Below are 25,269 nucleotides of genomic sequence, written 5' to 3'. Positions count from 1 at the left end.
CTAACTCCCACTTCCCACCTACCCTACATTCCAGTGAATGTTCAGATAGAATCAGAATGAAGCTGATTGAACTTTAATGTGGAATAGGGAGGAAGGAGCAGAGTATTTCCATCCAAACCTGGAACTGACCATCTTGGGCTGTTTTAATTTCCTCAAGGAATGACTTGGACGCCCTGCTTGGCTGTACCCTGGTGGAACTTTGTGCCTGGATTCCCTCTATGTAAAGTCCAGCACAGCCACATGGCTCCCATGCATTTCCTCAAATCAAGCTCCACGTCCTAATTTTCAAATCCTGTTCTGGTTTCACTCTGCCTAACCTTCATGATGTTCTGCCCTACACCCCTGTAGCTCCAGAATACTTCTAGTTCCCTGTGTTTTATTCTCAGCTGCTGATCTTTCAATCTCTATGCCTCAGCTTCTGGACTCACCATAGATCACACAATCTCCCTCCTTCAAAAAAATCCCTTAAATCTCTGGGCTGTGTCTTTGGCTCCCACCTCTTACTTCCTTCCTGTCTTTACTCACTGATTTCCTGTCCCCTTGTCAATCCTCTGGAAATGTTTCACTGTGTGAGTGCGACTCTATAGAAGCAGATTGTGTAGGGGGTTTCACTCTCCAATGCAGGGTTTGTAGATTCTTGTTCCTGAGGCTTTGGGGAAATAGTGGCATAATGGTAATAGTCACTGAACTAGTAATCCAGAGATAAAGGCAAAATGCTGCGGATGCTAGAAATCTGAAACAAAAACAAAAAATGCTGGAAAAACTCAGCAGGTCTGACAGCATCTGTGGAGAGAAAGACAGAGTTAACATTTTGAGTCCACATGACTCTTCTTCAGAGCTAAAGGGAAGTAGAAATGTGGTGAAATATGTACTGTTTAATGGGGGAGTGGAACAGGTGAAGCTGGATAGAAGGCCAGCGATAGGTGGAGGCAAAGGAGAGATTGCGAAAGATGTCATAGACAGAAGGTCAAAGGGTTGTTAATAGTGGTGATACTGGCTAAAGGAGGTGCTCATGGTGACATTAAGAGTGGAAAGCAGAATGTGATAATGCAGCACTAGGGTAAGCACTCTGGAAAGTGACAGATGGCACTAGTGGGGGTGGGGGGAAAAAAGATCGAAAAGGCAAAAAGCTGGGGATAAAACGATGAATAAAATGGAAATAAATAATAATAAAGGAAATAAGTGGGTAAAAAATAATAAATAATTAAAAATTTAAAAATACAAATGAATAAGAAAAAAGGGGGGATCAAAAAGGGGTGGAGATGGAGGAGAGAGTTCATGGTCTGAAGTTGTTGAACTCAGTGTTAAGTCCGGAAGGATGTTAAGTGCCTAATCGGAAGATGAGGTACTGTTCCTCCAGTTTGTGTTGGGCTTCACTGGAACATTGCAGTGGGACATGTGGGCATGAGGGCAGGATGGTTTGTTGAAATGGCAAGCGACAGGAAGGTCTGGGTCATGCCTGTGGACAGACCGAAGGTGTTCCATAAAGCGGTCACCCAATCTGCATTTGGTCTCACCAATGTAGAGGAGACCACATTGGGAGCAGCGAATGTAGTAGACCAAATTGAAGGAGGTGCAAGTGAAGCACTGCTTCACTTGAAAGGAGCATTTTTGGGCTCTTGGATGGTGAGGAGAGGGGAAGTAAAGGGGCAGGTGTTGCACCTTCTGCGATTGCATGGGAAGGTGCCGTGGGAGAGGGTTGAGGTGTTGGGGGTGATGGAGGAGTGGACCAAGGTGTCCCGGAGGGAACAATCCCTACCAAATGCCGACAGAGGGGTGAAAGGAAGATGTGTTTTGTGGTGGCATCATGCTGGAGTTGGTGGAAATGGCGGAGAATGATCCTTTGAATGCGGAGGCTGGTGGGGTGAAAAGTGAGGACAAGGTGGACCCTATCATGGTTCCGGGAGGGAGAGGAAGGCGTGAGGGCGGATGCACGGGAGATGGGTTGGACATGGTTGAGGGCCCTGTCAACCACCGTGGGTGGGAAACCTCGGTTAAGGAAGAAGGAAGACATGTCAGAAGCACTGTTTTGGAAAGTGGCATCATTGGGACAGATGCAACAGAGGCGAAGGAACTGAGAGAATGGGATGGAGTCCTTACAGGAAGCGGGGTGTGAGGAGCTGTAGTCGAGGTAGCTGTGGGAGTTGGTGGGCTTGTAATGAATATTGGTGGATAGTTTATCACCAGAAATTGAGACAGAGAGGTCAAGGAAGGGAAGGGAGGTGTCGGAAATGGACCATGTGAAGATGATAGAGAGGTGGAAATTGGAAGCAAAATTGATAAATTTTTTCCAGGCCCAGATGAGACCATGAAGCGGCACCGAAACAGTCATCGATGTACCGAAAAAAGAGTTGTGGGAGGGGCCCTGTGTAGGACTGGAACAAGGAATATTCCACATACCCCATAAAGAGACAGGCATAACTGGGGCCCATGTGGGTACTCATAGCCACACCTTTTATTTGGAGGAAGTGAGACAAGGTTAAGGAGAAATTGTTCAGTGAGAGAACAAGTTCAGCCAGACGGAGCTGAGTGGTGGTGGATGGGGATTGTTCGGGCCTCTGTTCAAGGAAGAAATGGAGAGCCCTCAGACCATCCTGGTGGGGGATGGAGGTGTAGAGGGGTTGGACGCCCATGGTGAAGAGGAGGCAGTTAGGGAGTCAAGATAGGAAGAAATGAGTTCCATAGGGCAGAAGCAGGCTGACACGATCGGTCTACTGAGACAGTCCTGTTTGTGGATTTTGGGGAGGAGGTAGAAACAGGTTGTCTGAGGTTGGGAGGCTGAGGTTGGAAGCTGTGGAGTGAAGATCTCCAGAGGAGATGAGGTTAGTGACAGTCCTGGAAACAATGGTTTGATGTTTGGTGGTGGGGTCATGGTCCAGGGGGAGATAGGAGGAAGTGTCTGAGAGTTGGCGCTCAGCCTCTGTGAGGTAGAGGTCAGTACGCCAGACAACAACAGCACCACCCTTGTCAGCAGGTTTGATAACAGTCAGGGTTGGACCTGAGAGAACGGAGTGCGGCGAGTTCAGAAGGAGACAGGTTAGAGTGGGTGAGAGGAGCAGAGAAATTGAGATGGCTGATGTCACGCCGACAGTTCTCAATGAAAAGATCAAGGGCAGGTAAGAGGCCAGAGACCCAGGCTAATGCCACTAGGGCAGCTGGTGGAATTTAAATTCAATTAATAAATCTGGAATATAAAGCCAGTCTCAGTAATGGTGACCATGAAGCTATCATTGGCGTAAAAATCCACCTGGTTCACGAATGTCCTTTAGGGAAGGAAATCTGCCATCCTTACCCGGTTTGGCCTACATGTGACACACCAGACCCGCAGCAATGTGTTTGACTCTTCACTGGCCTAGCAAGCCACTTTTTCAAGGGCAATTAGGGATGGGCAACAAATGCTGGCCTCGCCAGTGACACCCAATACCCCCTGAAAGAATAAAGAGAAAAAAATCCCCTGGTGCCTGGGGAAGATGGTGAGCAGAAGCCATCACTCACCACTAATTGATTATATATGGTGATTAGCAGTGGGGATGGACCAGCTCGCAGTTTTCTCAGGATTATGATACGTGGGGATGGGATGGGGAAGAGGACAGTGCCGAAAATGGAAAGCACTGAAGTAAACTCTAGAAGATAGCGAGAGGAATGAAATATAAATAGAAAATGTTGAAAATATTCAGCAGGTCTGGCAGCATCCATTTTGCTGTTTGTAATGAGAGCCGTGATTTTTGGCTTCCATTTACTGACTTGGTTCCTGTGCCCTCTGCAGCTTCAAGTTTCTAACAGCATGGTATTCTCTGGGTGAAATAGACAATAAACGCATTAAATACAAATAGAACCCAAGAGACACAACTGTCTCTGAAATTAAATAACCATCTACTGAAAAATTTAAACCAGGGCAGACAAAGTAATTCTGCTTAATATTCAAACATTTCCTGAAGGAATTTTATGGATATGATTTTAATTCCATGAATTCAAAAGGAATTGCTTCTCCATCTGGTCCTACTTAAAGGGAACCTGCTTTATGTTTCATATAAAAAGGTTCTTTGAAGGGTTTTTGAATTATTTTTCTTGGCTCTCTGTGTATAGAAATGAGTTCAGATGAAAGTTTTAATTGTATTTTACAAATAGAAGTCTCTGCCCGGAATTTTCCATCCCCGTTGGCGTTGGGCGTCATGGCGGGTGTGAGCAGACAATATGGCGAGAAGGCCAAAATTCAGTTCTACATCGTCGTGAAACCAGTTTGCGATTGTCCACTCCATCCGTCAATGGCCTTTCTTGCTGTCCAACGTCGGGAATGTCATTCTAATACATTTCTATCTAATTATAAGCCTTGCTCGCCAGAATCATCCCCCCGACGCTGGATCATCCAGGCACAAGCTGACATGTTTCACAACTTGTGCACTTGATGGGCTGCACTTCACTCAGGACTTTGTTTGCCCACTTTACTTCGGGCAGCACTTGCAGTTATCAGTGCCAGGCTTCGCAGGCAGCACCACATCACTTTTGGGGAGTTCACAGGCAGGTCGCTACCTACATGACCAGCTGTAAGGCAGGGGTGGCTTTTTAATGGTTGCAGGGCTAGGGCTTGCTTGGGGAAGGGGGAGAAGTGGACTCAGGCAAGGGAAGAGGGCTGTACTGGGGAAGGAGATATCTCAGGGTGTGTGTGGGGGCACATGTTGATCAGTGCAAGTGGCCTCAAGATGGTGAGGTCTGAGGAGACAGTCTCCAGAGGAGATGAAGCCAGATGCTGATGTGAGGGTTTGTGTGAGAGAGTGAGTGATGATGTCCCTTGTGCTGGCAGTGAGTGGGATGCCAGTGAATTTGTGATGGCATTGTGAGAGTGTGAGTTTAGAGTGATGAGATGGCCACTTTACCCTGGTGGCATAGATGAGATCATTCATCCGTTTTCTACACTGGATGGCCGACCTCTTGTGTGCAGCATTGGCACTGACCACATCTGCCACCGCCTCCCAAGCCTGAGTGGTGAGAGTGAAGGTAGAGGACATCACAGCGGGCCTCCACAGTGCCCAGCAGGCGTCCCAGGAATGTGTCATTGAATCGGGGGGGGGCTGCACTTTTCTTGGCTTTTGGGGCCATGTTTTCACTGGTGCCCTCCTTGGCTGCAAACATTGAGAAGCGTGCACGCGCTGCAGTTTAAATATGGTGCCCTGTGAGAGGAATGAGCGCGGTAACGGCTTGGTGGGCAAATCGGAGGCTGCCTGCCAGTAAGATGGCGTGTTTCCTGAGTTGCATAATTAATAAAGCAGGAACGGGACAATAAGGCGTGAAAAGCCACCATTGCGGCCAGTGGGTAAGACGTTCTTTTTCCCGCCCGCTACCGCACTTAGTGGTAAATCCGGGATGATTCCACCCTCGGTCTCATGCTATCAACAAATCCTTTTTGCTCATATTCATGGCAGAGTTTCAATAAACAGGTTGAGTCTCCTATGGGACAATACCTATGTGACATCAGGGGGTTAGCCACAGAATTAACAGTTACCCCTTAATTGTATATAACGCATCAGAGATTGTGTTGAAAGTCCATCACATTCCCTAGTCTACTCTGTAACATACTAAATATCGTGTCATCAAACCATTACCTTCAGGATAAGACCATTAGTCATTTGCAACTAAAATAGTTACACAAACAGTAAGCCAGCAGGAATTTGGTAGGACAATACTTAAAACAACTAGAATTGATCCATCAGGTGTTCGACTTGGAACATATTTATTATCCAGCCCCATAACATGCAAGACTTTAGGATGAAACAATCTTTTGCAGACTTACCAATGCAGTGTTATTGGTGAATAACATGACTTTCATGTTGCCCTAACAGTGTTCGACTTTGTAAGTTTATTGTAGTGAACTGAAGTTATTGAAAGATTGAAGTTTGCACTGTCTTCATTTCATTCATCAGCTTTGACTTTGATGATCAGTTTGCTTAATCCGAATATTTTCACACATAAATATTTCAAAAACAGATGGCCCAGAATGACTAGGTACTGACGGGAGGAAGTGGCACTAATAATAAAAACTACTGATGCTCATTGAATTTGTAGGTGCATCTGGGCAAGTTTTGTGCTGTAGCTACTGCCACACACACCGTGCACCCCCTGTCCAACCCAACCACAACCACAGCTCTGTCTTAGAGAGAAACTGATTCCTATAAATGTAGAGCTAACTGAAATCAATTCATAAATTTATTCCACCTGCTTCAAATCATACAAGATGCAATGCAGAAATAATACAAATCATTACACACCCATTTTGTCAAAATGCAGGGATGGAGTTTAGTAATGGGGCCTGATTAGTATCAGCAAAATAGATGCAGTTGATTCAGAGTTGTGTGATGACCTTAAGCCTCCCCCCACCCCCCCGGTGTGTGATGACCCCATGACTCAGTGCTGTGTGATGACCTTGGCTATGTGATATAGCATTATCTTTGTCTATGATGGACTGGCCATTTAACTGCTCTGTTACAGATGGTTGACATGCTGTACTTTGTTGTCATTATGCTGGTGGTCCTGATGAGCTTCGGAGTGTCGAGACAGGCGATTCTACACCCGGATGAGGAGCCTTCCTGGAGATTGGCCCGGAATATTTTCTACATGCCCTACTGGATGATCTATGGAGAGGTGTTTGCGGATCAGATAGACCGTAAGACTAGAATTTATAGTAAGACTCTGCTTCCTGTTTCTTGGGCGGATGATCAGTACTAAAACAGCCAAGCTGATGCCAAGGGTTACTGCCACCATTAGTGTCTGAAGCAATAACATCCTGACATACAGCAGGCTGCCCCATTAATGTCTCCTTTTTCTCTTCACCTCCCTGAAAGTGCTGACCCCTATTGGGGTACTGTCCCATGGGTGCCAATTGTGCTGTAGTAATTGACTGGGATATTTATCCATGGGAGGCATCATGCTCGAACCAGATTGTGTTCGCATTCACATATGCAGGGGTCACTCGGCAGAGACCAGGAGCAAGAACCCACCTGACCCCTGAGACCAAAGCTGAAGGGAGCTGTCATATATGTGAGCCAACCTGGCTGAGTCAGCTAACCCAGCACAGAACACTCTGACCCTTTACTGGTCTGAAGTGAGCCATAAAATCTAATCAGTGAACCACTGAGAAGTTAAAAGATCATTTGATAAATATTGACAGAGTGTCTAAATCTAACTGGTTCCCAATTCCAGGAAACTAGCCTGTTGAAGGGCAAGAAATGAATTTGCAAGAATAAGGAAAGTACAGATTGAGGGATCTTTAATCCCTAATACCATACAGTACTGCTTCATTGGGAGAAAAGATAATGCAGGTTCTCTAATCGTTACCAAGAGCAATTGGAGCAATGTTGTTGAAAATGTTGACAGCTCATGAACTAACAGGGATCAGTAAATATACCAGCGTTATTCAAATTTGGAAGTTGAATTATTTTACATTGGATAGTAGAGTCCAAAACCCGAGTGCACATTTTATATGACAATTTCACAGCTTCAAAGAGGAAAATACTTCACGTTTGAATTACTTGTGAAAATCTATGGAACTTTTTGCATTAGCTGCAGGTTGTTGCGTAGAACAATCACCTGCCATATCTGTCATCTTTGCATTCATGGCGAGTGAGGTCAGGTTCTCAATCTTCAGTACAAAGAAGTTGATAATTTGAGAGTGTGTACTGAATGGTTGATGCATTATTTGCTGTTTCCCTGGTCTGAACTCTCTGTGCATCATTCTCCAGGACTGCAACGTTATTTTTATTTTAATTATGTATGCCAGGAATTCTTGCTTTTGATATTGTGGAGGTCTGCTCTCATTGTCCTGTTTCGTTCTCTTCATTTTTGCTCTACCATGATGGAATCTTGCCCTAGTATATGCCATGGAAATTAATCGTAAGTGTGAAACAATTTTGCTGCTGGGGAGGGAAGTATTTTGTTTGTATTGTGTTTGTATTTGTTTGGATTGTGGGCGTGATTTGATGATGATATGCAGTATCTGCATTTGTGATTCTGTGTTCCCTGGTCACAATGGCCAGATATAAAGCCATCAACCTTTAACTGAGTCTTTTCTGTTCATTGTTATGTTTAGTTTGATCTTAAAAGGCTGATATTCACCAGCCACACGCACGGTTAGACTGATTAGATTGTTCCAAGCCTGCCAGCCCAGTCTGGCTGTGAGGATCTGTCAGTTTACTCACTCGCTATGTTAAAGGCAGTGGCAGAAATTATGTCATTGCTTGATGGGTGATACTGAACCTCAGTTTCCTGTGAAGTTCAGGCACAGTGTGCGAGCTGGTCAGGAGATTTTACTCATTCCAAAATACTGTCCACGCAGGCAACTTAACCCATACACGTATGCAGGGACCCAAGTGCGGACTATCAGCGTATGTGGATTTGTATCTACCTGTTAGTGTTTGCTCACAACAGTCACTCTGCTCCTCTCAGCTCTGGAAAAATGTGCTGCAGTTCTGTACTGCGCAGGTGTGCCCCCGCGGTTTGTGCAGACTTGCCCCGTGGTTTGTCAGACGTGCCCCAAAGTTTGAGCAGCGTGCCTCTGCATGTTTGTGTAGGCGTACCCCTGCAGTTTGGGCAAGTGTGCCCCATGTTCTGATCATCCTTTGTCTCAGTCCGCATGATAGTTGGACATGGAGTCACCTTCTTGGTTCCCCAAATAATGCGCTGCAATCAAAAAATGGGAGAAGAGGGTCCTGTTCCTTGAAATAACTGTCAATGAAATGGAGCTTTGGGCTTGTAGTCAGTGCATCTTGTGTCATTCCTTGTTTATATCATATTGTGAAAGTTTCTTTCCCTTTAGCTCCTTGTGGGGAGAATCTATTTGATGATGATGGGAAGCGTCTCCCTCCTTGTATCCCAGGAGCCTGGATTATTCCTGCTATCATGGCTTGTTACCTCCTGGTCGCTAATGTCCTCCTCGTAAATCTGCTGATTGCTGTCTTCAAGTAAGAATCAGAATGTTAACATGTCCACCTTTGCAGCTCTATAGTAACTGACAGTTTAAACAAGCTGCAGATTATAATCAGTCATGCAGTAGCAGATAATTTACCTGCTGCTGTCTCCTGTAATTTACTATGATCAGTGCACCTATGAACACTTCTCTCTTATTCCTTCAAAGCTCCAGTAATCTTGTTCTACTTGATCTTCCTCCCTGCCATCTTCTCTGGATAAAATTGAGGCTCATTACATTGTTTCTTGCTTCGTTTCTTTTTTACTCAGAGTCACCCTGCCCTCCCCAGGCCCCACCCTTTCTCCTGCTTCCCGTAACCACTCTCCCTGGACTATTGGCCCTTGCCCTCCTTCTCCTCTTCCCATCCTTCAATCCCCTTCCCCTTCCCCTCTTCCCTCCCCTGGACTGTAGACCCTGATCATTGTTTGGTTTTCTTGTTGTGGGTTTATTGATTGAGATCTCCTCTGTTCTGCAGCAATACTTTCCTGGAGGTGATTTCCATCTCGAACCAGGTGTGGAAGTTCCAGCGCTATCAACTAATCTTAACATTCCATGAAAGGCCGGTCTTCCCTCCACCGCTCATCATCTTCAGTTACCTGTCCATGGTTGTGCATCACTGCTGTCACAGGAAGAACAAGGAGGTGGAAGAACGGGATCGGGGATTGAGTGTGTACACTGCCATAACAATAATAACTGTGCCTTACACCCCTGTGCAAGAGTCCCATTCCCAACAGCTGTCTCTGCTTCAACCCCTGCTGTAAACACCTTTGATCTCCACCAACCCCAAGGACTTCATGCGTTATAATGTCTGGATCATTACCTGAGCTAAATGCAAATTGGCAAAGGGACAAGCAGATTAAGGATGTGAACACATGGCTGAATGAATGATGTGAGAAAGAGGGCTTCCATTTCATGGGACACTGCACCAATATTTGTACTGGAAGGAAATGTACCACTGAGATGGACTCCACCTGAACTGGACTAGGACCAGAATCCTAGAGAAAAGGAGAATAGGGCAGTCACAAGGACCTTTAACTAGTAAATGGGCAAGGATTCAGATGGAAAAGGTAGATTAGATAACAGTTCAAAAGCAAACAAAGGAAATAGAGTGGAGTAACAGTTAGAAAGTGTGTTTTTGGCACCACAGGTAAAGAGAAAACGAAAAGATGTAAATTAATTTAACCAGGAGAGAGAAATAAAAAATGTTTAAGTAAAACATTAGAGCAGGACCAGTTAGAGTGTCTAGCCCAAATAAAAATGATCTTTATACAAATGCATGGAGAAAAAAGACAAATCGAATGAATTGTGGTGGCAAATTCAATTTGGAGGGTGTGACATATTAACCATCACTGAGATATGGCTGCAGGATTGTCAGGACTGGGAACAATACATACCAGGTTATGAAGCCCACAGAAGGTGCCTTTGTGATTAAGGATGAAATCGCATCAATGACCAGGGAGGATATAGTAAGGGGTGGGCAGTCAGTGGAGACTTTATGGATAGAATTAAGAAATAGAAAGGATTTAAGAAAGTAGTGGGAGTTGTGTATTGACCCGCTGCTAGCAGCTGTGGAGTGACAGATAGTATAAATACAGAGATTAAACAAACATGTAGTAAAAGCAGAGTGGTCTTAATGTAGGACCTTAACTTTCACATAGATCGGGATAAGCATACTCAGCGTAAGCATCCTGACTCATGTCAGAACATTTCTGGGATAGTTTTCCGCAATAATATGTCCGAGAAACAATAAGGAGGCCGACCATATTCGATTTAGTAATGAGCAAAATTTACTTAGCTTGATGCTGCATTAATATTTATCTAATAGTTGATCAGAAAATGATTAAGTTTATTATAGTGTTTGAAAGGTAGAAATGTGAAACGGCCACTAAGATTCTAGATTCAGGTTAGGCCGACTTCAGTGAGACGAGACAGTACTCTGAGCAAATCTGTTCATGGGTAAAACAACAGAAGATCTGTGGCAGATATTCAAAAAATAATTTAATGTGACGCAGGCCAGTTTATATCCCTCAGGGGCAAGAGGTCTACCTGTCAAAAAGGAGAGGCAAGGGCAACGAAAGATTAAGAGATAACGTTAAAAGTAAAAGAAAATGCATTCCAAAATGCAAAATTCTACAGGTTCTGACAACTGGGAAAGATACAAAGAACAACAAAGTTGATGAGAGAGTAAGAACTACAAAAAGGTACTATGAAAAGGAAATTGAAAGGGATAGCAATATCAACACAGTTATTACAATGATATTAGAGAAAAGAGGTGGTCAGGACCAATGTGGGTCCCTTGAAAATTGATCGTGGTGATGCTGTCCATAAAATAAGGAAATGATGGACATGCGGAATAATTACTTTGCTTCAGTATTTACAGTAAAGGTAGAGATCAGCATACCAGATATCCCAGAGAAATTAATATTAGACAGGGCCTTACCAAAATTAATGTTAGTGTTACGGATAGGGAAGAGGGGTAAACTGAACTCTTTTACTTTCTCACCGTCTGTCTGTAAGCAGAGGTGGTTTAATCTTGAAATAGGCTGTGGTCTGTTTCCCCAAACCCTTTCTTTGTGAAGTCAATTTTAAAGTGACTTGCAGCAAACTCTCTTTAGGGTTAAATCAGAAGTATTATTTATTCATATATTCAAACCCGTGGGATGGTCATCGCAACTACATACACACACACACACAAGCACACAAGAAAGAGGTAGGAAAAAATAGTTTTACAACCACAGCTAACTTAAAAGATATGGATATTAATTCATATGAATGTCAGAGTCCAGTGAAGGTTCCTTCACATAGAAGTTAAAGTTCAAGCGAGTTCAGCTGGCTTAAAAGTTGGTGATGACACAGGAGGATGAGGTTGGTACACAGAGACTTGGTCCATTCCACAGGCAATGGCAGGAATCTTCCAGAGAACCAGGCTTTGAGGAGGTTTAGACTTGAGGCAGACTCTGTTGTCAGTCTGGATTCCTGCTTTGGTGTTGGCAGGCTGGATATTAAAATAAAACTCCCCTGAGAGTCCAGGAATGTAACATTAAAACTTCCCAAAGGCCAAAGGAGCTTAGGTCATGTGGTGTTGTCCATTGATTTAAAAAAAAAACAGCAAATAGGGTCAAAGGGAGAAAAATGGTAAAAAGGCAAAATTAATGGCCCTTTACATAAACGCACATAGTATTTGGAACAAAATAAATCAATTAACAGCACAAATAGAGGTTAATGAGTGTGATCTTATAGCCATTATGGAGACATGGTTACAAGGAGATTAAAGCTGAGAACTAAATATTCAGGGTTATGTGACATTTCAAAAGGACCGGCAGGAAGGAAAGGGTGGCAGGGTGGCTTTGTTAGTACGGGATGGAATAAGTACAATAGCAAGAAGCGATCTTGGATCGGAAGATGTAGAATCTATATGGGTGGAGGTAAGAAATAACAATGGGAAGAAGACACTGGTGGGAGTAGTCTATAGGCCCCCTGACAGTAGATACATTGTAGGACAGAGAATAAATCAGGAGATAATAAGGGCATGTAAAAAAGGCAGTACATTAATCGTGGGTGGCTGTAATCTTCATTTAGATTGGGAAAATCAAATTGGCAGAGGTAGACACCAGCAAGAATTCATAAGAGTGTATTTGGGATAGATTCTTAGAACAATATGTTGTGAATCCAACCAAGGATCAGGCTATTTTGGATCTGATAATGTGTAATGAGGCAGGTTTAATAAATGATCTCAGAGTAAAGGATGCCCTAGGAAACAGTGACCATAATATGGTAGAATTTAACATTCAGTTTGAAAATGAGAAACTTGGGTCGGAAACAACTGTGCTAAACTTAAATAAGGGTAATTACAATGGAATGAAGGCAGAATTGGCTGGGTTTGACTGGGAAAGCAGTTTAGCAGAAAAGACGTTCGATGAACAATGGCAGACGTTTAAGAAAATAGTTCATGACTCTCAACAAAGATATATCCCAGTGAGGAAGAAGGATTCAAGGAAGGGGATAAACCAGCCATGATTAACCAAGGAAGTTAAGGACAGTATCAAATTGAAAGAAAAAACATACAACGTGACAAAGATTAGTAGTAAGCCAGAGGATTGGAAAAGTTTTAAAAAACCAACAAAAGATGACCAAAAAATAATAAAGCGGGAGAAAATAAACTTTGAGGGTAAACTAGCAAGTAATATAAAAATGGACAATAAGACCTTCTTTAAATATATAAAAAGGAAGAGAGAGGCCAAAGTGAACTTAGACCCCTTAGAGAATGAGGCTGGGGAAATAATAATGGGGGACCAGGAAATGGCAGAGGAGTTGAATAAATTCTTTGCTTCAGTTTTCACAGTAGAACATACTAATAGCATTCCAAAAATACTAAATAATAAGGGGCAAAAGAGTGGGGGAGGAAATAAATACAGTAACTATCACTAGAGAAAAAGTACTAGGGAAACTAATGAGGCTAAAGGCCGATAAGTCCCCTGGACCTGATGGGTTGCATCCTAGGATATTAAAGGAAGTAGCTACAGAGATATTGGATGCACTGGTAGTAATCTTCCAAGAATCCTTAGATTCTGAACAAGTCCCAGAGGATTGGAGAACGGCCAATGTAACACCCTTATTCAAAAAGGGAGGGAGACAAAAAATGGGTAACTATAGGCCAGTTAGCTTAACATTTGGGAAAATTTTGGAGTCTATTATTAAGGATGTAATAGCAAAGCATTTAGAAATACATAATCTAATCAAGCAGAGTCAGCATGGCTTCATGAAGGGGAAATCATGCCTAACAAATTTATTAGAATTCTTTGAGGCTGTAACAAGCAGGATAGATAAAGGGGAACCAGTAGATGTAATATATTTGGATTTCCAAAAGGTGTTCAATAAGGTACCATACATGGCTACTTAATAAGATAAGAGCAATGGTGTTGGGGGTAGTACATTAGCATGAATTGAGGATTGGCTAACTAATAGAAGACCGAGAGTTGGGATAAGGGGGGCATTTTCAGGATGGCAACCTGTAACTAGTGGAGTGCCACAGGGGTCAGTGCTGGGGCCTCAATTATTTACAATATATATTAATGGCTTAGATGAGGGAAATGAATGTACTATCGCCAAGTTTGCGGATGTCACAAAAATAGGTGGGAAGGCAAGTGGTGAGGATGACATAATGAGTCTACTGAGGGATATAGACTGGTTAGGTAAGTGGGCAAAAACTTGGCAGATGAAATATAATGTGGGAAAATGTGAGGTTATGCACTTTGGCAGGAAAAACAGAGGAGCTGAATATTATTTAAATGGAGAAAGACTGCAGAAGGCTGCAGCACAGAGGGATTTGGGAGTCCTTGTGCATGAATCCCCAAAAGCTAACATACAAGTTCAACAGGTAATAGGGAAAGCAAATGGAATAATGGCCTTTATTTCAAAGGGAATGGAGTAAAAAATAGGGAAAATAAAAGCAAAATACTGCAGTTGCTGGAAATCTGAAACAAAAGCAGAAAAGGCTGGAAAACCTCAGCAGGTCCGACAGCATCTGTGGAGAGAGAAAAATGAAGTTAACATTTTGAATACATATGACCCTTCTTCAGAGCTGAAAAGAAGTGGAAATGTGATTAAATTTATACTGTTTAAGGGGATGGGGCAGGTGGAGCTGGATAGAAGGCCAGCGATAGGTGGGGACAAAGGAGGGATTGACAAAGATATCATGAACTGAAGGACAAAGGGAGTGTTTATAGTAGTGGTTAGTGCTAAAAAAAAGGTGCTGATAGTGGCATAAAGGTAAGAAAGCAGAATATGATATTAGCGGAACAAGGGTAGCATTGTGTGAAAGAACAACATGGAACAAGTAACTGATGGCCCTGTGGGGGATGGGGGTGGTGGGACGGAGCAGTGATGGGGTAAAAAAAGGATAGGAAATGGGATAAAAAAGGGGATAAAACCACAGATAAATGAATAAAAATAAAATAAGTGGATAAAAAATAAAAATGAATGTAGAGAAAAGGGGATTAAAAAAGGGGTGAGGATGGAGGAGAGAGTTCGTGGCCTGAAGTTGTTGAACTCAATGTTAAGTCTGGAAGGCTGTAAGGTGCCTAATCAGAAGATGAGGTGCTGTTCCTCCAGTTTGCGTTAGGCTTCACTGGAACATTGCAGCAGGCCAAGGATGGACATGTGGGCATGAGAGCAGGATGGTGTGTTGAAATGGCAAGCGACAGGAAGGTCTGGGGCATGCTTGCAGACAGACTGAAGGTGTTCCGCAGAGTAGTCACTCAGTCTGCATTTGGTCTCCCTGATGAAGAGGAGACCACATTGGGCAGCGGATGCAGAAGACCAAATTGAAGGAGATAGAAGTGAAGTGCTAAATAGGAATGTTTGGGCCTTGGATGGTGAGGAGGGAGGAGTTAAAGGGGCAGGTGTTGCACCTTCTGCGATTGCATGGGAAGGTGCCATGGGAAGGGGATGAAGTGATGGAGGAGTGGACCAGGGTGTCCCAGAGGGAACGGTCCCTATGGAATGCTGACAGAGAGGGTGAGGGGAAGATGTGTTTGGTGATGGCATCATGCTGGAGTTGTCAAAAATGGTGGAGGATGATCCTTTGAATACGGAGGCTGGTGGGGTGAAAAGTGAGGACAAGGGGGACCCTATCATGATTCTGAGAGGGAGGGGAGGGTGTGAGGGAAAGGTGCGGGAGATGGGTCCTGAGGGCCCTGTCAGCCACAGTGGGTGGGAAACCTTGGTTAAGGAAGAAGGAAGACATGCCAGAAGTGCCATTTTGGAAAGTGGTATCATCAGAACAGATGCGACGGAGGTGAAGGAACTGAGAGAATGGGATGGAGTCCTTCCAGGAAGCAGGGTATGAGGAGCTGTAGTTGAGGTAGCTGTGGGAGTTGGTGGGTTTGTAATGAAGTGTGATAAAAATAGGGAAGAATTGCTAAAACTATACAAGGCACTAGTTAGACCACACCTAGAATACTGAACAATTTTGGTCCCCTTATCTAAGGAAAGATATACTGGCATTTGAGGCAGTCCAGAGAAGGTTTACTAGGTTAATCCCGGGGATGGAGGGATTTTCCTATGAGGAGAGGTTGATTAGGTTGGGCCTGTACTCATAAGAGTTTAGAAGAATGAGAGACACCTTTATTGAAACATATAAGATTCTTAGGGGGCATGACAGGGTAGATGCTGAGAGGTTGTTTCTCCTTTTGGGAGCGTTTAGGACCAGAGGGCATAATCTCAGAGTAAGGGGACGCCTATTTAAAACAGAGATGAGGAGAAATTTCTTCGCTCAGAAGGTAGTGAATCTGTGGAATTCTTTACTGTAGAGGGCTGTAGAAGCTAGATCATTAAGTATATTAAATGTTGGGATAGATAGATTTTTAATCAGGAAGGGAAGCAAGGGTTATGGGGAAAAGGCAGGAAAGTGGAGTTGAGGATTATCAGATCAGCCATAATCTCATTGAATGGCGGCACAGACTCGATGGGCCGAATGGCCTACTTCTTCTCCTATATGTTATGGTCTTACAAAAAGTCAGTTTCAGGTTAACAATCAGTTTCTATGCCTCTGGTCGAAATCCATTGTTCACCTTAGGAGATAGATGGTGGCTATTAGCGCCTCCGCAAGTATAACAAATTTGATGGCTTTCTCTTTGTTATAAGTCAAGATTTAAACAGTTTATGATCTCTTTCATGTTTAATGGACATGACATACCAAAATAACAGTAATAGCACCAAAGAGTAATAGATCCCTTGGACCAGATGGCTTGCATCTCAGGGTTTTGAAGGAAGTAGGCAAGAACATTGTAAATGCCCTAACTTCCAAAGTTCTCTTGATTCGGAACCGTTCCTTTAGATTGGAAAATTGTTCATGTCATTCTGCTATTTAGGAATGGTGAGAGAGGGAAACCATAGAATTATAGACCAGTTAGCCTAACATCTGGTGTCGGGAAATTACAGAGCCTGTAGTTAAGGATAGGGTGACTGAACACTTTGAATATTTGTGAAAGAGCGACTAAAGTATGGGACAGGAAAATGCCTATGGATGTTTTTTTTTTGACTTCTAGAAGGCATTTGATAAAGTCCCTCAAAAGAGACTATTAGTTAAAGTTGAAGTTCATGGAATTGAAGGCAAATTATTGACTTGTTAGTAAATTGGCTGAGCAGCAGAAGACTGAGGTTGGGGTAACAGGCAGGCACTCTAGTTGGCAGGGTGTGACTAGTGTTGTCCTGCAAGGATCTGTGGTGGGTCCAAACTATTCAATTTCTTAATGACTTAGATGATGGGTTAGAAAGCCACATATCCAACTTTGCTGTTGAAACAAGATAGGCAACATTGTAAGTAGAAGGAGAAATAAAATTACAAAGAATTGAATGGACAAAACTATGGCAAATGAATTTTAGGCCAGAATTTTACATTCGTCGGGTGGGCTCGGCGGGAGCGGGCGGGGGCAGTCGGGGAGCTGACCACCATAGCCTTTGCGCTATCCAGTGCCTTCAGCCGTTTCTTGATATTATGTTGAGTGAATCGAATTGCCTGAAGACTGGCATCTGTGATGCTGGGGACCTCTGGAGTAGGCCGAGATGGATCATCCATTTGCAACTTCCGGCTGAAGATTGTAGCAAATGCTTCAGCCTTATCTTTTGCTCCCCCATCATTGAGGATGGGGATATTTGTGGAGCTTCCTCCTCCAGTGAGTTGTTTAACTGTCCACCATCATTCACGACTGAATGTAGCAGGACTGAAGAGCTTAGATCTGATCAGTTGGTTGTGGGATCGCTTCGATCTGTCAATCACTTGCTGCTTATGCTGTTTGGCACGCAAGTAAGTCCTGTGTTATAGCTTCAGCAGGTTGACATCTCATTTTTAGGTATGCCTGGTGCTGCTCCTGGCATACCCTCCTGCACTCTTCATTGAACCAGGGTTGATCCCCTGGCTTGATGGTAATGGTAGAGTGGGGGATATGCCAGGCCATGAGGTTACAGATTATGTTCGAGTACAATTCTGCTGATGCTGATGGTCCACAGCGCCTCATGGATGCCTAATCTTGAGTTGCTAGATCTGTTTGAAATCTATCCCATTTAGCACGGTGATAGTGCCGCACAACATGATGGAGGGTAACCTCAATGTGAAGGCGGGACTTCATCTCCACAATGATTGTACGGTGCTCACTCTTACCAATGCTGTCATGGACAGATGCATCTGCGGTAGGCAGGTTGGAGAGGATGAGGTCAAGTATGTTTTTCCCTCTTGTTGGTTCCCTCACACCTGCCGCAGACCCAGTCTAGCAGCTATGTCCTTTAGGACTCAGCCAGCTCAGTCAGTAGTGGTGCTACCGAGCCACTCTTGGCGATGGACTAACCTAGATAGACTACACCTGGAGTACTATAAGCAGTACTGGGTATCATATCTTTGGAAGGATATTTTGGCTTTGGAGGGAGTGCAGCGTAGATTTACCAAAATTATGCCAACTCCAAGGGTTAAATTATGAGGGGGGATTATAGGATTGTATTCCCTGGAATCTTGAAGGGTAAGAGGTGATTTAATCAAAGTTCTCAAGGTTTTTAGCGGAACAGATAGAGTAGATAGAGAAACTATTTCTGCTAGTTGGGGAGCCTAGGACTATGGTCAGAATCTAAAAATTGGAACCAGGTCTTTCAGGAGTGAAATTAGGAAATACTTCTACGCACAAAGGACAGTAGAAATTTGGAACTCTCTTCTGCAAATGGCAACTGTAGCTGGATCAATTGCTAATTTTAAATCCGAGATTGATAGATTTTTGTTAACCAAAAGTATTAAAGAATATGGGGCAAAGATGGGTATATGAAGTTAGGTTGCAGATCAACCATGATCTCATTGAATGTTGGAACAGGGTTGAGGGTCTAAGTTGCCTCCTCATGTACCTCTGTTCATGAGGACATCCCTCACTCCCCATTGCCAGCCCCAGTAACATATCACAATGCTTGTATCTTTGATTTTTCAGACAGATCACTATTGGTTTTTAATGATCTTTTACTTGCATCATTTTACCATGTATGTATGAATAATATTCTTACTTCTCCTTCCTTGTGACAGAACTAATCCTCAGTGAGGAAGAATTGAAGAAGCTGCAGGCGTTTGAGGAGCAGTGCGTGGAACAGTACTTCACACAGAAAGAAGATCGAGAGCAATCATCGAATGATGAGCGTATTCGGATTACATCTGAAAGGTGGGTTGTTTGCTCTGTTGGATGCGCCTTTTGTTCCTGGGAAAGTCCTGTCAAGTGTAACTTCTCATTGTGTGACACGTTCTGTCCAGACATACTGGCAAGAGTTTCCTGCTTCTGCCTACGATTCTCCCTCTATTAGAACATAGGAACAGGAGAACTTGTTCCCACCCTCGAACTTGTTCTGCCATTCAGTTAGATCATAGCTGATCTGTAATCTCAACCCCATCTACTCACCTTTGTTCTGTAACCCTTAGGACTCTTGCCCAACAAAGATCTATTAATCTCAGTTTATAAGTTTTTGATTGAGCCCCAGTCTCAACAGCTTTTTTGGGAGAATAGAATTCCAGATTTCCATGAACATTTGTGTGAAGAAGTGCTCCCTGACATCATCCTGAAAGACCTGGCTCTAATTTCGAGGTGATGCCCCTTCTCCTGGGCTGTCCCGCCTGAGGGAATAGTTTTTCTCACCTATCCAATCAAATCCTTTCACCAACTCAAACGTCAGTGAGAACATCTTCAATACTGGAGGGAGTACAAACAATATTAACCTCCCTCCCTAACAGCACTGTGGGTGTACCTACACCACATGGACTGCAGCGGTTCAAGAAGGCAGCTCACCACCACCCTCTCGAGGGTAATTAGGAATGGGCAATAAATGTGACCTAGGTAGAAATGCCCTCCCATGAATGAATGATTTAAAAAAAAGTATAATTTCAAATAAAGACAGAGAATGCTGGAAATACTCTGCAGCATCTGTGGAAAGAAAAACAGAATTCATGTGTTCAGGCCGATGACCTTTCCTCAGGACTGAAATGTTGGGCCTGATTTTCAGTTGCCGTTGGGGTTGGGAATGTGGGCGTGATTTGAAAATCATATTCCCGGAAGTCTCTGGACAGTCCGGTGCACGTCAACGTCAGGGGAGGTGTTAAAGTATTTTGATAAGATGAAAAATCTCAGCACCTGGGAGTCTTGCATCAGATCATGCGCATGACCTCTCATTTCGCCAGGAGGCCGCTTTTGTGCTTGGCGAGGCTTCCGGCCTCAAGGAACTGCCTGCTCTCTTTCGCAAGGCAGCAGCAGCAGCAGCAGCAGACCCCCTTCGTAGCTTCCATCTGCCTTTGCCGGTCGTGCTGTGTAGGCAGCTCCCCCCACCCCGCCTCCTGGCTAGGCTCGGCGCCACGATAACCGAGATGACCAGCTCGTCTCCGGCCCAAGCAGGGCAGTTACATTTCAAGATTGCGTCGCATGAGCGATGCAGATGCGGCGCAGCATCGGGACACCAAACCCTGTAACTCAAATTCTCTCTTCGCAGATGCTGCCTGAACGGGAGTATTTTCAGCATTTTCTGTTTTTTTATGTAAGATTTACAGAACCCACAGTAATTTTCCTCGAGTGTAATTTCAGTTAGGGATTTCACTCAGAAACTTGATCTCATTTATTTGACAGATGCTTCACTTGATATTTCAGGGTGGAGAATATGGCTATGCGTTTGGAGGAAGTGAATGAGAGGGAAAATTTCATGAAAGCTTCGCTCCAAACTGTTGATATTCGATTGGCCCAACTGGAGGAATTCTCTGGCCGCATGGTTAGCGCTATGGAAAAACTGGCCGGTATAGATAAGGCAGAGCTAACCCACACTCGCTCAAAGTGTCCTTCAGAATGTGATGCTTCCTACCTGATCAGACAAAACAGCACTGAGGCATCGAGCATGTATCGCTTCTACATGGATGGAGATGACACAAACTTTGAAGACAGCACAGGCCTAATGTCTCCTTCCATGGGATCTCACAGGAAGAATTATTCCGCGATTGCACTGAGAGATGACAAGGAACTTGCGGAACAGAAAATCAACGTGTCACCGAAACGTCGGTTTGGGCTGCACCAATCCTCGAGCGTCCGGAGGATGAAGGGAAACAGCCTAAGTCTGGGAGTCACACCAGACCCCAGGAGTTTCAACTCCTGTGTCGACATCTTTGTTTCCTCGTCTGATGGCTATCAGGACCCTTTTAACACGAAAGAGGAAACTAATTACCAAAGGTTCCTGCGTGAAACAGAAGCTGACCTGAATGGAAAATTAGTCAAAGAAGTTGGGTCATTAGCACGAACAAAGTTGGAGACTTGTTTCTCATTTCCTTTAGAGAAGTCCAAAGAGGCTAATTACTTTCCTTCACAAACCTATGGTGCATGCCAGACCACGGTGGTAAAGTCTAGAAGCGTCGTCTTTGGGCTAGATGCCAGACACTTTTCTACCAAGACCCCAGAATGGGTCACTCAGTATGAGCGCAAGTTTTATAAAAATTTGCCTGAAGAACGAGGGGAGGCGGAAGAAGCCACTCACCAAACATTACCATCCTCTCCTGAGACATTGGCCGAGCAAAAACAGGAGCTGACAGACATGGAGGATGACGGTGACACTGGGAGCTGGGCCTTGGATCATTCCCCATCTAGAGCAGAGGTGCAGAGAACAGTCCCAAAGTCCAAAAACTTTTTAACAGTCACACCGGATAAATTCATCTCCTCGAGGTCAAAGAGTCTTCACGGACACAGCAGGCAAACAATGCCCATGATGGAAGAAAGCTTCAAAAAACCGAAACAAGCATTCAGCACAAAAGACCTGCGGCAGGTGTATAGAGACCCCCAGCAGGTGTATAGAGACCCCCGGCGGACGGGTAGTAGTCCAGCAGCAGGCCTGAAGAAGAAAACTACTGAGACCTTTTGCTAAAGGATTTCCTTCAGCCTCCTATAACCCAATCCCAATTATTATCCGATGAACTTCAGTGCACCACCCTCACCACAGATTTAAAACATCCTTAATCTCTTTTTTTCTTACCAATTTCTCTCCTTCCTCCCCTAAAGACACTGACCCTTGCTATGGGACAGATACAGCACCAAGCGGGCCCCTGATACATCCTCAAGTGGTCATTCGTTTGTGAGTCCAGACAGTGAATTTTAAAAAAAATCACAGGATGTTGGGAAAGCTGGCAAAACCAGTATTTATTGCAGATTCCTGAATTCCCTTGAGCCAACTTCTTGAACTGCTGCAATCCATGCGCTGTTGGGGAAGGAGCTCCTGAGTTTTGATCCAGCAAAGCTGAAGGAATGTTGATAGATTTCCAAGTCACGAAGGTATGTGACTTGGAGCTGGACTTGTAGGTGATGGTGGTCCCATGCTTCTGCTGCCCTTGTCCTCCTCGGTGTTGAGTCATAGTCATAGAGTCATAGAGGTCTACAGCACAGAAAAAGGCCCTTCGGCCCATCAAGTCTGCGCCGGTCAAACAAGTACCTAACTATTCTAATCCCATTTTCCAGCACTAGGCCCATAGCCTTGTATGCCATGGCATCGCAAGTGCACATCCAAATACTACTTAAATGTTATGAGGGTTTCTGCCTCTACCACCCTTTCAGGCAGTGAGTTCCAGATTTCCACCACCCTCTGGGTGAAAAATTCTTCCTCACATCCCCTCTAAACCTCCTGCTCCTTACCTTATACCTATGCCCCCTTGTTATTGATCCCTCCATCAAGGGGAAAAGTTCCTTCCTGTCTACCCTATCTATACCCCTCATAATTTAATACACCTCAATCATGTCTCCCCTCAATCTCCACTGCTCCAGGGAAAATAACCCCAGTCTATCCAATCTCTCCTCGTAACTAAAACTCTCCAGCCCAGGCAACGTCCTGGTAAATCTCCTCTGCACTCTCTCTAGTGCAACCACATCCTTCCCATAATGCAGATTCCAGAACTGCACGCAATACTCTAGCTGTGGCCTAACCAGTGTTTTATGCAGTTCCAGCATGACCTCCCAGCTCTTGTATTCTATGCCTCTGAGATTATGGATTTGGAAAAAACTTTGGACAGTTGCTGCTGTACATCTTGTAGATGGTACACATTGGAGCCACTGTGCATAAGTGATGGAGGGAGTGAGTGTTTTAGGTGGTGGATGGATACCAATCAAGCAGATTGACGTATCCTGAATAGAATTGAGCTTTGAAATTATCAGGACCTTTCGTGCATCCTCCAACTCAGTCACATTGTAAATTTACTCACAGATATTTTAACCTAGGTCCCAGGGTGATGATGAGGGTATGTTGTTCTTTTGGTTGTGAGAAATTATATCAGCTCAATCTTGTTAACATAAAACTGTGCGAGAACCCACAAGAAATGAATGAATGAAACTTCATCTCATTACAGCCCAGTTACTAAACAGTCTGATCAGTGTGTAAATACAGAGTTTGATTGAAAGAAATGCAGAAGAAAATAAGTTTGTGTTTTTGCAAGCAAATGGAATTGTTATACCTCTGGATTCCTTCCGTCAGGATGTAAATTAAACTACCAAAGCTGTTTTTGATTTAATAATTACGCTGATGATGGAGCATTCACTCGCTTTATTTCCAACATGCTCTCTGGAACCCTGATTCCAGTGCTGCAGATACAGAGCATTAACTAACAATGTGCTGTAACCATTAAGACTGAACGGTAACTTTCACCAACTTCAGCCACTGACTCTGCTGTTTGTTAGTGGACACTCACTCGACTCTTGTTTCTCTCTCCACAGTGAATTTGCTGTTGCCAAATCTGTAGGTTTAAAATGTCCTGGTAACTTCCTGCAATGTGCTGAGTAGCTCAAAGTACTTGTCTTTTTTATGTTTGAGATCCTGGCTTACTGTCACTTAAAAATACACCTTTTCCCATAGGATTAGTCAGTATCTGAGAAAACAATGGTAATAAAAATATTGGGTTTATTATGACTGAATTCTTTGTCTTCTTTAAACCACCCCCATCCACCTCCTGTATGTAAACAGAGTTTATTTAAACGGTGACTGTGATTCTGGTTCAATGTCCTGCAGATTTTCATGGGCTATTCTTGGGAAGACTGGTTCATGGTGAGTCGTTCTCTAGCCACTGACTTCATCACTCTTCCTGTCAACTGTCAAGAGGCTGAACCAGACTGTTGCCAACCTTGATCCTCCCATAAGTTTCTGATCACATCTGCACCATTTGACTTTAACTTTGTATTCCTTCCAATTGTCTCCTGTCTATTCCCTGTTTTACTGCCAGGTTTTAATGTATCCTAAATTGCTATGTCAGCGGCCTATGTAACTTGAATTTTCCCTGTCCATTTGCATGCAGATTTTGGCTGCCATGCAGAGACAAGCCCATCACTTATATTTCCACTTTAATATTTTTCTCTTTACCCCTCCTAACCCTTTCTCTCCTGTCTTTCTGCCCCCTTTAGTTTATCTCCTCGTTGGTACACACTGTCCTCCCAAATCCCCTTTGGACTAGATTTTCGGGGAGTCGTGGAGAGACTCTGTGGACCTTTAAAAATGGCAGTGGGATCTGGATGTGGAAGTCCCGCCCCATTTCCAACAGATCCCATTTTCGCCAGTAGGGGGAAGAGGGCGGGGCATGATTCACACCTGAGGGAAATCTGAACTCAGCACGGCCATTTGAACTCAGTGCTGAGTTCAAACAGATGCTATTTTCACTCTATCAAGGGCCTTAACCCACAGTGTGGGAGTTACAAATTTTTATAGTCGTAAATATATTCGAAGGGTGGATAAAGTCTGTAGAACTGTCAAACTGTGAAGTTATTTAAATCCCCAGCCCTTTAAAAATAAGCTGGCCGAGTCAGTGAGAGTTGAAAAAATCTGTTCTATCAGTTACAAGAGCTGTTAGTTGATATTTTGCCAAGGGCTATTAATATGTCATTACTTACGTTTGGCTGTTTTCCACAACCTATCATTATTTCAGTAGCTGTCTTTGATATGGGTTTATGAATAAAAGTCTGTTTGTTTTTATAAGGAATCAAGTACTTGATGGAATTTAAATGTTTTGAATATGCTTTCATGAATAGAGGTGTTTTTTTTAATATAGTAAAGGCTGTAATAGATATTTAGAACTTTATTTCATCTCAGCTTGGCTTCTGAGGTCTGCCCATGGTGGATACTGGGTGAGTTGGGGATGGTGTAAGGGCAAAGGGTGGTGGGTGAGTTGACATTAAGTTGGCATGGGGCTATAAAGGCCTATGCGGGTAGGTGGGGGCATGGGTTGGCATGGAGGGTATGAGGGGCCATTGGTGTGGGTGGGCATGAAGGGTTTGAGGGGTTATGAGGGTGGGTAG

The 25,269-nt window shown here is 43.9% G+C and overlaps 1 protein-coding gene across 1 annotated transcript in view; it reads left to right on the top strand.

Moving 5' to 3' along the window:
* LOC144676213 (transient receptor potential cation channel subfamily M member 1-like) overlaps nt 1–23,829 on the top strand; it is a 64,470-nt gene extending 40,641 nt beyond the window's left edge. The window contains exons 22-27 of the mRNA XM_078536700.1: nt 6,484–6,676; nt 7,864–7,884; nt 8,807–8,951; nt 9,432–9,622; nt 19,014–19,146; nt 20,614–23,829. Of these exons, the coding sequence (XP_078392826.1) occupies nt 6,484–6,676; nt 7,864–7,884; nt 8,807–8,951; nt 9,432–9,622; nt 19,014–19,146; nt 20,614–21,868 (1,938 nt within the window). The 3' untranslated portion in view covers nt 21,869–23,829. The remainder of the gene's footprint in view (nt 1–6,483; nt 6,677–7,863; nt 7,885–8,806; nt 8,952–9,431; nt 9,623–19,013; nt 19,147–20,613) is intronic.
* Nucleotides 23,830–25,269: the final 1,440 nt, after the last annotated feature.

Source organism: Cetorhinus maximus, unplaced genomic scaffold, assembly GCF_964194155.1.
Source record: "Cetorhinus maximus unplaced genomic scaffold, sCetMax3.hap1.1 HAP1_SCAFFOLD_1432, whole genome shotgun sequence".
Taxonomy (NCBI): Eukaryota; Metazoa; Chordata; class Chondrichthyes; order Lamniformes; family Cetorhinidae; genus Cetorhinus; species Cetorhinus maximus.
Note: the sequence above shows the minus strand (reverse complement) of the source record. Positions and strands in the feature narration are given on the sequence as shown.